The sequence below is a fragment of the Metopolophium dirhodum genome, chromosome 5 (assembly GCF_019925205.1).
Source record: "Metopolophium dirhodum isolate CAU chromosome 5, ASM1992520v1, whole genome shotgun sequence".
Taxonomy (NCBI): domain Eukaryota; kingdom Metazoa; phylum Arthropoda; class Insecta; order Hemiptera; family Aphididae; genus Metopolophium; species Metopolophium dirhodum.
Window position 1 is genome coordinate 23,693,258 of NC_083564.1, and position 13,521 is coordinate 23,706,778.

At 30.4% G+C, this 13,521-nt stretch overlaps 1 protein-coding gene across 1 annotated transcript in view; it reads left to right on the top strand.

The window, feature by feature from the left end:
- Positions 1-13,521, top strand: part of LOC132945658 (uncharacterized) — a 56,822-nt gene extending 43,301 nt beyond the window's left edge. Inside the window, 15 exon segments of the mRNA XM_061015426.1 lie at positions 1,615-1,938; positions 2,277-2,458; positions 3,313-3,370; positions 3,372-3,473; positions 5,518-5,736; positions 5,803-5,942; positions 6,854-6,863; positions 8,000-8,186; positions 8,268-8,422; positions 10,068-10,211; positions 10,289-10,405; positions 10,617-11,232; positions 12,222-12,336; positions 12,465-12,621; positions 12,795-13,521. Of these exon segments, the coding sequence (XP_060871409.1) occupies positions 1,615-1,938; positions 2,277-2,458; positions 3,313-3,370; positions 3,372-3,473; positions 5,518-5,736; positions 5,803-5,942; positions 6,854-6,863; positions 8,000-8,186; positions 8,268-8,422; positions 10,068-10,211; positions 10,289-10,405; positions 10,617-11,232; positions 12,222-12,336; positions 12,465-12,621; positions 12,795-12,905 (2,637 nt within the window). The 3' untranslated portion in view covers positions 12,906-13,521.

Below are 13,521 nucleotides of genomic sequence, written 5' to 3' on the forward strand. Positions count from 1 at the left end.
TGACCACCTGGTTGGATCTACTGTGTCTAACTGTGAATCTATATCATCCCGGGAACCACTCAAAAACACATAACATTTTTTTTTCAAAATCGATTTAAACGTTCAGGAATGCATATAGGACAGACAAACATTCATTTTTATATAATATAAGATATTAACTAACCTCACCTAACCTATATAGCAATTTATACCTGTAACATTTTAATTGCCCTAATATCAAATAAATCTATAAATAATTATCTAAGAATATTTACTGAAGACATTTTTTTTTAATTTTGTCAAATTGATAAAAATCAACTGATAAGCATTATCATTGATAATTTTTCTTAACTAGTGATGGAAATAATCAAATGATTAGTAATTGATAGAACTCTTAAAAAAATTATTCAAAACAATAATCATTTATTTGTTTGATAAAAATAATCATTATTACTTATTGAAAAACTGAAAAGTATAACTTATTAACTTTAGATGTAATAATAATAACAAATTGTATGCATCTTAATAGTTTATTTTTATATCAAATACTTTTTAAATTTAGACCACCTGCTTTATTTTTATTGCTCTCCATGTGTAAAACATACACTTTTCATAAGTAGTTATTTTCATCAACTACCGCGATTTTTCAATACTGAAGTCATGTTTGCAAAATGACACTGAAGTAAGTTTATGAGCTGGTGAGTCGGAGTATAATATAAAAAATATATAATAATATTTATCGGTAATCTCTCAAACCTTTCATCCAATTAAAAAACACTACACGTATTCATCATTTTATAATATTTTTACTGAGGAGAATTCCGGCATCTTAATCAGGCACAAATCTTTTAAAGTAATTTTGATAATAATGTGATATAATATTATGAACATTTGTAAATTTAAATATGAACAAAAACATACAAAGACCCAAAATGGTTTATTTTATAGCGATAAGTGTTGAATCTTAAGATGTATCGGTTTGTCTATTGTGTTTTAATCAATTCATATGGAATAATTGTTCACAGTATAGTACCTATAGTACCTATCAAAGTAATATATAGTATGTTTTTCCCAAGAACCATCAAATTATTTGATTATTAATGCGATATATTAATTATTATAGAGTGGCTGGCATATAAATTGTTCACATGCCCAGAAGAGGCGAAAGACAAAAATCTGTGCATAAAATCATGCCATTTTTTTGAGTATATACTAAAAAAATTCCCTCTTAAATTTATTTATTTTATAGTTTAAGATGACATTAATGGTTTTTGAAATAATAAGTGGTTCATGATAAAAGATATTTTTAGATAATTATTAACCAACCTAATAATTGCTATAGTAATATTATATTTGAGTTCCTATACAAACGAATGTCGAATGTCCATTCCAAGATAAGATTTAAACAAAAGATATAATAGTACACCAAAGTTTTTGCAACATAGTAATTTTATCTATAAAAATGTATATTTAGTGTGTAATTATGTGTATTTATAGAGTGTAAATGAATTGGGAGATTTTGTCCTACTCCGTAAAAATAGACAATCGTAATCACATGGATGTTTTTTTAATTGTTATTAAATGTATATGTGTGTTTTACATTTTGTTTTAATACCTTATTGTTTATAATTATAGGTAATAAAGGCATCATTGGCTGATATTAATCCCGCTGTTGATGGTATAGAAAGTACCAAGTGGAGTGATAATGCTTGTGCTGCATTTTTAAATTGTTCAAAGATTGATTACGCTGATGATGATTTGATTGCTTTCATACACGAAGTTGATGGTGATACACACAAAATTGTTTTATATAATTGTTCATCAAGAGCTGAGATTTGCTTGAATAGTAAACTTGTATCTCAAGGATATGCTACAACAATGGATCCTATATCATGCGTATTCAAGAAAACAAACACAAGAAAACAAGTGAAGCAACCAGTGTTACTAAACTCTAGAAATGCAAGTAGAAATTTTTATGAAAACTGTTTTTAATAAATTATTTTCATATATCTTAGGATACTTTTTTTTTTATAAGAACATTTTACCGTTTAAATTCTGCCACGCTTATCTTCATCAAACATATCCTGCTTGGTCTACTTGTATATATCGGTTTATATTATATGCGCGGTGTGTAGTTTTACGACAGCACACCTACCAGTTATGTTTGGAAATTGTGACTGAGTGGAGGGGATTTCATGGGTTAAACAGCTGTCAGGGCTAATTTTAAGTGCTCAATATTGTCCTGTTCTTTTGTAAAATATGTATTATAATTGTAAATAAATTGTAATATCCTACAGAAAGAAGTAATTTTACCATCTGATGACACTTTATCATTTACTAAGCTGCGATCAGTTACTGAAAATGAAAGTCATGGTTGGAAAAATAAGAAAAATAAATATCCTGGTATGCCAATGTCAATCGTAAAAATTGTCAGTCCTGATGAAATAATTCTAAAAAAAATGAATTATAATACTGAGATGTAAGTATACAAGTGATACAACAGTATATTGACAAATAAATTTATATTTGAATTAAAATAATTAATATTATTATTACTACTAATTATTGGAAGTACAACGGTTTATAATGTTTTGTTCTCTATATTTTTCTACGTTTAACACGGTTCAATGGCAATGTTATTTTAGTGTCCTAACTTTGTCGCTTTCCATTATTGTTTAAAAAACGTATAGAACATTCGATGAATACTGGTTGTCATCGGCTAAACGCAGCAGACATCAATGACGAAGCGTTGTTGTCTCCAGCATTGGACTCGATAAGACACCAAACTCTTATGTGTTGATTCCGTCTTATTTTTGCAAATTTGCATTCAGTAGAATCGATTTAGTGTTAGTATAAATATTAGAGTTAAACCTATGATCAAACTTAAAGATAAGTATATTATCCGTGTTCTCTTGTTAGGTATTTACGATATTTTAATTTTTAATTGAGTTATGAGTATGTAAAATATTTAATTTTAAAAATACTTATATATTGCTTGAAAATTAAAATATTGCGAAAAACCAACACAGATCAATATTCTTACATTTAAGTTTAATAACAGGTGATTTCACTCTAATATTTAAGCCCAATTTGTTATACTGGACTCAAGTTTGATATATTTTACGTTTGTAAGACAAAGACAACACACGCAGGCTCTATTTCAGGCATCATCTTAAAGAATAATTGTCCATACATTAAATATAATTTAACTTAACTTATTATTATATACACATAAATGCTGGTAGTGGTTTAACAAATGCTATCAGTATGCAATCATATTGCATTTTAATAAGTTATGTTGCCTTTTAAATATATTTTTTTATCTGATTTCAGATTGACTGAAAAAATGAACAAAATTTATGGTGATAAAAAAAAAAAAAAAAACAATATTAGATTGGAAAATAAATGATTTATGTGCAATATTAATTAAAAAGTATGGAAATTGGTATAGAGGAAAAATTATAAACATAAATATAACTAAACATATGGTTACAGTAAGTTTAAATTAATTTTTACATAGGTACCTATAAGCTCAAGTACATTAAAAAAGTTAACTGTATGTATAATATTCATAAAAAGACAGTAATCTCATGAAAAACTAACAGAATAGAAAAATAAATGTCATGGCACCAGTCCAATGTACGACGTACATATACATTTTCGGTCCGGTGTGCGGCCCACATATAGCTATTGACCTATACTACATTTTTAATAGTTATTAATTATTATAGTTATTATTATAACTTATAAGTAATTTATCCTTTTTTGTCTGATAAGAATTCATCCTAATTTATGTTATAAGAGCATCTTTCATGTCTGATAAAAATTCTTCAAATATAGTTTGCTTGTTTGGGTGAAGGGATCTTCTCCACCACTCCTTTTTATGTTGTCTAGGTAATAATGGAGATGCACTGTTTACTCTTATTTCATATCGCTTTTTCAGTATTTTCCACAAACTTCTATGATTTGGGTATTGGCATTTGTATCGGGATCAATAAATCATTTATGATGATTCACAGTATTGTGTATGTATCCTTCATTGTTTAATGACAAACAAGCTCTCCATTCATCACTATGGATTATACTTCCTAGTTCTACTTTGTTTTTAACTATAGAGAGTAAGATTTCTTTGTCACGTTTTTCTATGATGAAAAACGTTGTTCCAAAATATTCTTTTGCAACCAAGTCCAAAAACCCACGGGCCAGATACAAGTGTTCCATCATTTTTTCCCACTGTGTTATTATCTTCTTCAGTATCATCACTATACTTTTCACTTTCCTTATTAAGTCTAATATCACCACATTGAAGACGACCACGGTTGTATTTGTGTTTTCCTTTGAATAACGACTTATCGATTTGAACTATCATATCTTTTCTACTTAATTTTGATCACTTTTCAAATTTATTAATAGCCATATTGCGACACAAATTTAACCAATCAACAGATGTATTCTTACTTTGGGCAGTAAATTGCACACTTTGGCTGTAGGTCGCACATTGGACTAGTGCCAATGTAATTAACACTATATTCAAATTCTTAACTTAATTTTAAAAACCATATTTACTTATTGTTCAACCTATGTAACAGATTATTGAAATAAAGTTTCAAGTTAAAATGTATGAAAAAAACTAAAAATGTTACTTGTTAGTGACCAATTATAAAGGTTTATAACTTTGTTTAGGAAGAGTATACACAATTTGAATTTTAGCAAGTCGTTCTATATTTACATGGTGACCCAAATCTAACCCCTTAAGACTTATGCTTATTTAAGACCCTTGCAAATGTGTCATTTTTAAGGAGTTGTGTTTAGGCAATTATTTCGTTTCTGTGATTACTCATCGTCTTTGTGTGTGTAGTAAATGATCATTAGTGTGTGTACACTCCCCTACTATCACCTGCAACCCGCATCAATTTACACTTCATTGTCATTTCTTATCTGGTTTATGGTCGCACGCACACACATGCACAAGTCATTTATAGTCATTAGAAAACCAATTTATGGACGTGAAATAGCCGTCGTTCTGATAAAAATTAAGGTACTTCTAGTGGTTCGATTTAAAAAATGTAAAAATGTTTGTGTTAGTAAACAAGTTTACTTTGCATCGGTTGGAGCACTTTTTCAATTTTAACAAATTCTTGATGGGAATAAATATTTTACATTTTATAAATTTATAAATTTTTGATATGAATATATTAAAAAATATCTAAAATATAAAAAATATGCTCCGATTGATGCAAAGCAGACTTGTCGAACAATTAAAACATCTTTACATTTTTTAAATCGAACCACTAGAAGTACTTTAATTTTTGTCAGTCGCTAAATTGATGAAAAATTAATAGGGTTTGTAGGGGCCTTAAGGCAAATACTAATAAAAAAAAGCACTTGTATAAATATTTATTGTTGTTTTATTTACCATTAACATTATTTATTCTTAAAAATAACCAATTGTTATTAAATACCAATTTTATTACTAAAATGTTTTGAATTAATTAAAATTCCAAAGAACTTAAATTTTATAAGTAATTTTTTTTCCAGGTTTACTTTTATGACTTAAATGAAACAATTGACGAGATACCTATCAAAAGTTTACATGTACTTGAAGAAGAATGTGGTAAATTAAAATGTGGATTTCTGCATTGTGGTTTGAACAATTTAGTTCCTTTAGGTGCTTCAGATGGAATATGGCCTAAATTTAGTTGTGATCGTCTAATTGAAGAATTAAAAAAATATCCTACAGTATATTTCTCAAATCAGGTAAATCCTCAAGTTAATATTGACTATTAGTTATAAATTCATGTTGTTAATATGTTTTACTTATAGGCAAAGGAGAATGATATTGCATTAGGAGAAATATGGGTCAGAGTTATAGACATCCCGCGAGCTTTAGAACCGATACGTGAACATTGGACAAATATAAACCGATTTATGATAGAACAAGGTTTTGCTTTAAGTAAAAAACAGTAAGTTATTCACATATTATTTTATCATTCAACTAAAGTAATAACATTAAGCAATAAAAATTATGAGAAATTAAAAAAAATGATGATTTGAAAAATGTATTTGTTTATTAGTAGTATGTAGTTATTTGTATCAAGCTAACTATGTTTCACAAGTTCAAACTTAAAGTTTTTACTAACTCACTAATTTCTTAACTATATCTTATCTTCAAATTTGGTCTTTCCCATCTAGTGTTAAATTTTTTATAATCAATTATAGTTTATTATGTGGGTAGGAGTAGCTCAGCTACTTCAGTCGCAGGTGACATTTGTGGTTCTGCTCGCATGCAGGGTTGCTAATTTGCTTGCGACAGAAATTGTCTTCCAGCACTTCACTTGTCGCCACTCAAAACGCTTCTATTGATATAATCGTAATTCATAATGAACTGTTCTTGTTCTTGGTATCTAGATTCACCAATGTGATGTTTCATACGAACAGCACGGGAGTAACCAACCTACCAGCTAATATTTGATATAATAGATAAGATGTATCTAAACGTTCATAATTATTATTCTGATTTGGACCGTAACCTTTTTGTAATAAATATTTTCACTTTTCTGTCTGTTGCATTCGGGATTTTTACTTTACCGCACACCTGGTGAAAAAAAAAACATTTACTGCCCATTAGACAGAAAAAAGTTGTTTTCAAATGCATCAAAAATTAAACTTTCGGTGCAGACGTTATAAAAAATGATCATCTTATGGTTCATTTTAAATATTTGTTTAAATATTAATTTGTTTAATATTCATTAATATTTTTATAGTAATTAGCATTACAATGACCACATTTTTGCCATGATAAAATTATTGTATAATATTATTTTAAATATTAAATGTCTATAATTTTAATTCTATACTTTATTTATTTTTTCAGAGTTAAAATGGTAAGTAAATTCAAAGCAAAAATACCTGTTAAGAAAACAAAATAATGGTTTTAGCATCTTTGTTTTAATAAAGAAAAAACAATTTATTTTAATGTATTGTAATTAAACACAAATGTCAGCCAATGACACAGATATTGAGGCTCGTTTGTCATAGTTATAAAAAAAAATACAATTTATACTAAATAAATATTAAAGTTAAAAGCATTTTTCATAATGATACGATAAGTTTTATACTTGTTAAGTTAAGTGTTCATACTGTATCTAAAAAAAATTTTATTTTTTTTTCTCAAGTTAATTTATGTTCTATCATGTAAATGAAAATGTATTAACATAAAAAAAAAATATTTTGTAATTTATTAATAAAATTGCGTATTTTTTTAAACATAAGTTCCTTATCTCAAATAAAAACACATTAAAATATATTATGGTTTAAGGTGGATAATTGGTAAGAGGTTATAAATTACTCGTTGTTTCTATCTTAACAAATCCAAACTTACAATACTTTTCATGTTTTTCATGTTTCATGTTTTTATTACATTTTTCAGTAAATTTAAATACAATAGCATTATCATTGGTTGTTTTTAATTTTATATTAATTTAACAGCTAGTAATAATAGAAGATACAATTTACTAATAAAAAAAAATTAGTAAATCGCATTTAATTTTAAATATAACTGACATGATATCCAAGATAAATTTATATTTTAATTTTGAAAAGTAAATTTACTCTAATATTACAAACAACAAAACTCCATTAGAAATAATGTGAAACAAATTTAGTATTTTATGCGTGTGTAAATATAGTCAATGTTCGTTGCATGAGAGAGTTTCTTTGTATAGCCTCCTCTTAACTAAAAATGTAAGTTATAAAATGAGAAACTTAGCTTAATATAATTTATTCTTGCCATGTTATGAATATATTTTTGTTTAATTTTTGCTCAACATTTAAAATGATCACTTTATTACAATATTAATAGTGTACAATTTTAAAAACAATATTATACATTGTTATACATTAACAAAGTTGTTCCCTATATTTTACTATACTACTACTGTTCAACTCACGCCGGTATTAGTTGTTTCTCTTATATTTTATACTTTTGTGGAGAGCTTGCCATCAAAATGTTTTCCAACAGGATGGCGAATATTCAACAATATGCTCTCAATCAGAATCAGAATTCAATTACTCTAGTGTACCAAAAGAAAATGATGAAATTGTTAACTCTTGGATGCCTCCTAATCGTTTGGATAAATCTCAGTTCAACGCTAATGTGACAAATGTTGATTTGGAATGCAATATCTACTTTCAAATTTTGGACGACGGTATGAACAAAAATACTAATTAAAATAGTGTTTATTTTAATTTTGTAATATGATAAATATTAATAATTATTATTATTCCAGAAACTCCTCAATCACTACAGCTTATTATGGACGAATTGAATTACATATTTTCTAATAGCCAACCTGAACCAATAAATATGGAATGGAGTCGAGGACAGTCGGTTATAGTTAAATACCATCAAGACCAAAAGTGGTACCGAGGAACAATATTAAAAGTTTGTATCTTACTTTTATTAAGTTTAATGTTTTTTTTTTTTTTTTTAATTATATTTATTATAGCCAACTAACTTTGGTTGTTTCAAAAAAAAAAAAAAAACTACAAAATCTAAAAATAATATTTTAAAACTATATTTTCCGTTTAATTATCTCATATCCAAGGCATAGTCTTGTGGCCATAGTCATTTACGTCATTACCTAAAATCTAAATTAGCCACATAATTTATATTTTATGCGACTCGACCACCGTCCGCTAGTGATGGCCAAAACAAGACCAAGACTTTCAAAATCTTGGTCTTGGTCTTGCACAAGACTCTTGCTATTCTCACAAAATATATAAAAAAAACTAAATACTTGTTATAACTGTGTGTAGGTTTTTTGCTATGATCTTTAAGATGTAACTTAAGTCCAATATATTATATAGTATATTCATAAATCAAACATTAACATAAAACAAATCAAACAATTTAATTTTTATAATACTCTTTTAAAACTGCATTTTAAATTATGCTTATATTATTTTACTTGTATTTGTATTTGATGAATCAGTTTACCAGCATAATTATCTTTGTAAGTTCCTATTACATTTATAGTAAATATCAATAGATTATTACTAATTACTAATTATTCACCAATAAAATGTTTGTAAAAATTAAATTGTTGTTTTTTAAATGTTCACTTTAACAAATAATAATATTAAAAAAAAGCTGTATGGTTTGTTCCAAATATTAAACGGCTTAATAATTATATTGATCTTCAATGTCACTCATTTTAATGGTACAGTAACAGGTAATAACTAGGTACTATAACAAGGTATACTATTAACAGACAACAAGTTTACGACAGTAATGAAATGCTATAGGTACTGTATAAGACACTAGTTTAAGAACACTATGTCCAGTACAGAAAAACCATACAAACTATGAACGAAAATAAAAACGTACTTCCTATTAAAATGATACCTTTTTTTTTTTTTCCGTTTGAACCGACGGCGTCGCGGGAACTAAAGCAGTTCCCGCGAATTTTTTTAAATGATACCTACCATAGTCCGTAATGACTTTCAGCAATTATTAGTATTTTCGATTCAAAGTAGAGGTGTATTATGAACATACATTATTCTATTAGCAAGACAACTTTCGATGTCTTTATCGATTTTGGGAAAGTAAAATATTTTTTCAGTAATTGCTAATTAGTATGAGACAACAATGTTATTTTGTAATATTAATTCCATTTATTTCTAATCAGTAGGTAATCTTTTTTAACAATAATTCGCCATTTCCTCGAATACTGATCAAATTTAATAACAATACAAATAATTTCTTATTATTTTCGTTATAAATTATTAGTTAATGAAATCTAGATACACAAATGTGTTTTCGGGGAAAAAAAAAATTTGGAAGACTGCAAGAGTCTTGCAGTGATAGTCTTGTTTTGGTCTTGGTCTTGCAGCTTCCGTATTGGTTTGGTCTTGTTCTTGCTAGCCTAATCTTGGTCTTGGTCTTGCGAGACCCAAGACCAAGACCAATTTTGATCATCACTACCGTCCACTGTAGCACGCCGGCTTACACATTATTATAATGTGTGGTATATTTTCTATACAATTAACAACGGCGTTGTAAATTATTATTCAAATCTATGTTCCAGATAGATGAAAAAAGAGAGTTTACCGTACAGTTTTACGATTACGGAAACATCGAGACGTGTACGCACGAAGAACTCCGGTCGACCTTGCACACGACCGAAGTGCCCCAACTGTGTCACAGGGGATTCTTCAGCGCCATTTTACCGGTACGAGGACGATTCTTCTACGTTGGAGCCTCTGTCCAAGCAATCTATGTACTAATTATTATTCGATTGATTTATAGATTACGAAAAATGGGAAATGGCCGATACCCTCGCTCGACCATATACACAACATAGTCGTCGAAAAAACGTGCCGGATAACGATCGACGAGAATCAGTCGACCGACGACGTGTATGCGGTAAGTCGTGGTTTTACCGTACATCTTGATATATTTATTATTTTTATTAATCCCATTAATAAGAGAATAGTAGGTAGGTGGTTAGTAAATTTAATACGAACTATAATAAATGATTATTATTATTATAAATATATAAAAATGTCAACGAGTAAATACTCCACCCTCCAACACTTAAGAATAATAAATAATAGTGTGCACTGTTTACTTGTAGATCAAGTCCTTAAGAACAGTTGAAGACAATTTGGACGTGTTTCAATATCTGGTGACGGAAAAAAAAGCGTACTTCGAGTACGTTTCGTCGTCGATCATTGATCTGGTGGATACAGACGAAATAGACAATGGTGGCGCAGCCGACGACAGTAAATGTGACGCGGCCAACGAAAACATTAGCAACGCCGCATACGACAACGGTCACGATGACTGTACGACGTACGTCGATGGCGGATCGATCTACGACAGCGGTGGACAGACCTACGACGACGGTGGTGGACAGACCTACGACGACGGTGGTGGACAGACCTACGACGACGGTGGTGGACAGACTTATGACGACGGTGTGGCGGTAGACGAAGAGCGGGCGACCAGCGTTGGTACGCCGGACGCATCGGCGGCGGTGATATTGAACGAGGACGACGGCTATTCAAAGTTCTGTCTGGAACGCAACGAAGTGGTCGAGGGCACCATGTGCCGCATCACCGGACCCACTAGCCTCACGTTGGTGATCACGAAAATTGGCGGTGTCGACCTGATCGTTGCCAAGAACAACATGCACAAAGTAATGTCCGACAAATGCAGCACCTTGCCGCCGCCCAACCACATCGTACCAGGTATGAAACGTAAACGCACGACTATAGGGTAGGTGTGGTGTGGCATTTCTGGAGAGAAAAATATAAACTGATAAAGTCGTCAAACTTTTGGCTGAGATGCCAAACCATAAAACCCAATTTTTATCAGTCTTTCATACTCTGGTTTGTTTGAATATAACTAAAATAATTGATCTCTTGATGTTTGAAAATTATTTTTCGTATTATCACAAATAGAATATTTAAAGCTATAGTAGGTAAGTGTTTAAATATTATTTTAAATAGCATAGGTAACAAAAATATAACATTTATATAATTATAATATAATGTACCTACTTTTTTCCCATAATTGGTAAAATGCTTCAGCAACAGAGGGTTTTAACCTACTTTTACTTGATATTTAGAAGAAAAAAAGCTATTAATAAACCATATAAATCTGGATATAGTCTTCATTTTTTTCAATAAAAAATCCGTCAAAATGAGTAATGTCTCTGCCCCACCGACTATACTGACCATGGGTCGTGACAGAATCCTATATGGTGACTCTATATAGATTCTGCGCCACCAGGTGATGGTGACTGAATTACGATTCCCGGTACTTCTTTTACCATTTTCTGTAAACGAATAATTCAATCTCAAAAATTCGATAGTATCGGATAATTCCGCCGATATTCGTTTTTAATCCTCCGATTAAATTTGTATCGAGGATTTATTTTTTTGGATACAATATTATCCTATACATACAACCTTAGTTCGGATTATCCGTATAATTTTTTTCAAGAGCATTTGACGAGTTTCGATATTACGTAATGTCGTATAGGCATAAAAATTGGAACAAAACATGAGGTAGACAATATATTTACTGCTGCAACACTGCTAAAAAGCCCGCCGACACGCCACGGCAAAAACGACCACACTTAGGCTGCGCACAATTCGCCCTATGATTAATGACCGCGTATCGAAAAATTATTCCTGCCTATAAAATGTTCGTGTTATTTTTTTTTTTTTTCCAGGCACTGCTGTGATAGTTTATCACAACGTGCTGTGGAGACGCGGTCTCGTTGAAGACGGCGGAAACTCGGTGTTTCTGGTCGACTTCGGCATGTCCATCAAGCTGGTAAAAAAAAAGTAAGCCCCCGTAAATATGTGTTTTAATTATTGTGCGAAGTCTGGAATATTACGCGACGACGGTCATCCGTTGTCGGACGGACAACATCATTATTATATCGACATTGGTTTTTGTTCGGTTCCGACAGTCTGAGACGGTGCATCGCGGAGTTTTTCGAATTGCCGATGTTCACGATCGACTGTCGGCTGGAAAACGTCAGACCGAGCGACGACGCCAGTGCCGAAGACGTCGTTGACAAACTGTCCAAAACGTTGAGGGGCGTCAGTTTAAAAATCGTCGGGATCGTACGTATTACAGTATTATTATTGAAAGACTGTCGTTTTTTTTTTTAAAAAATTCGCAAACGGGCCCGCCGCCGACGTGCGTAAAATCCGTTGTAACAACAATATTTACAACCGTTTATACGCATATATTATATATCGTGATTAACGAAAGTCGAAAACGTTTGCATTTACAGAGCGAATCGGACGACGACGACGACGTCGCCGGCGTGGAGTTGTACAACAGCGAAGAAGAAATTGCATACCGGTCGCTGGTTGACGCCAAACTGCTGATTCCCGCCGAGTGATGCGTTTTATATCGTTTTTATCGATCGTAACGCGTCATCATCCGGTGCGCGTTTGTACACACGCATTGTCAATTAGATTTTAAGTTAGCGGTTAATAGACGATTTAATTTATTTGATTTATCGGAGTTAAATATAACCCGCAGGGTGAATGTGCTATATAGTCAAAATGTATAATTATTACACTCTCGGTCGGTCTTGCGATGTTTATAACGTGATGGGGGGGACCATGTAAGATGATCGGTCGAAAGCCTCGCGCGTCATTTTAAATATTTTTTGACGTGCAAACAAAAGTTAACTATTACTACCTATATATTATGTGTATATTTTGTTGCTATTTAACTTTTTTACTTTCGCCATTGACGATTACATGTTATATTATGTATTTTTAAAAACCTTACTGTAATAATTATTCGCTGTGTGCGATTCGTTCGAAGGACATTTCGTTAAATTATATTTTACTTTTGTTCTATTGTATTTTTTTTTTTTATTTTTTTATTATCAAGTTGACTAATCGAAAATTCTATTATTTTTAAGGTCTATCGCGGCTCATTTCTCGCTTTACTGAAAACGAATAAAAACGTTTTAATATTTTTTAATAAAATAAAGCTTTCTCATA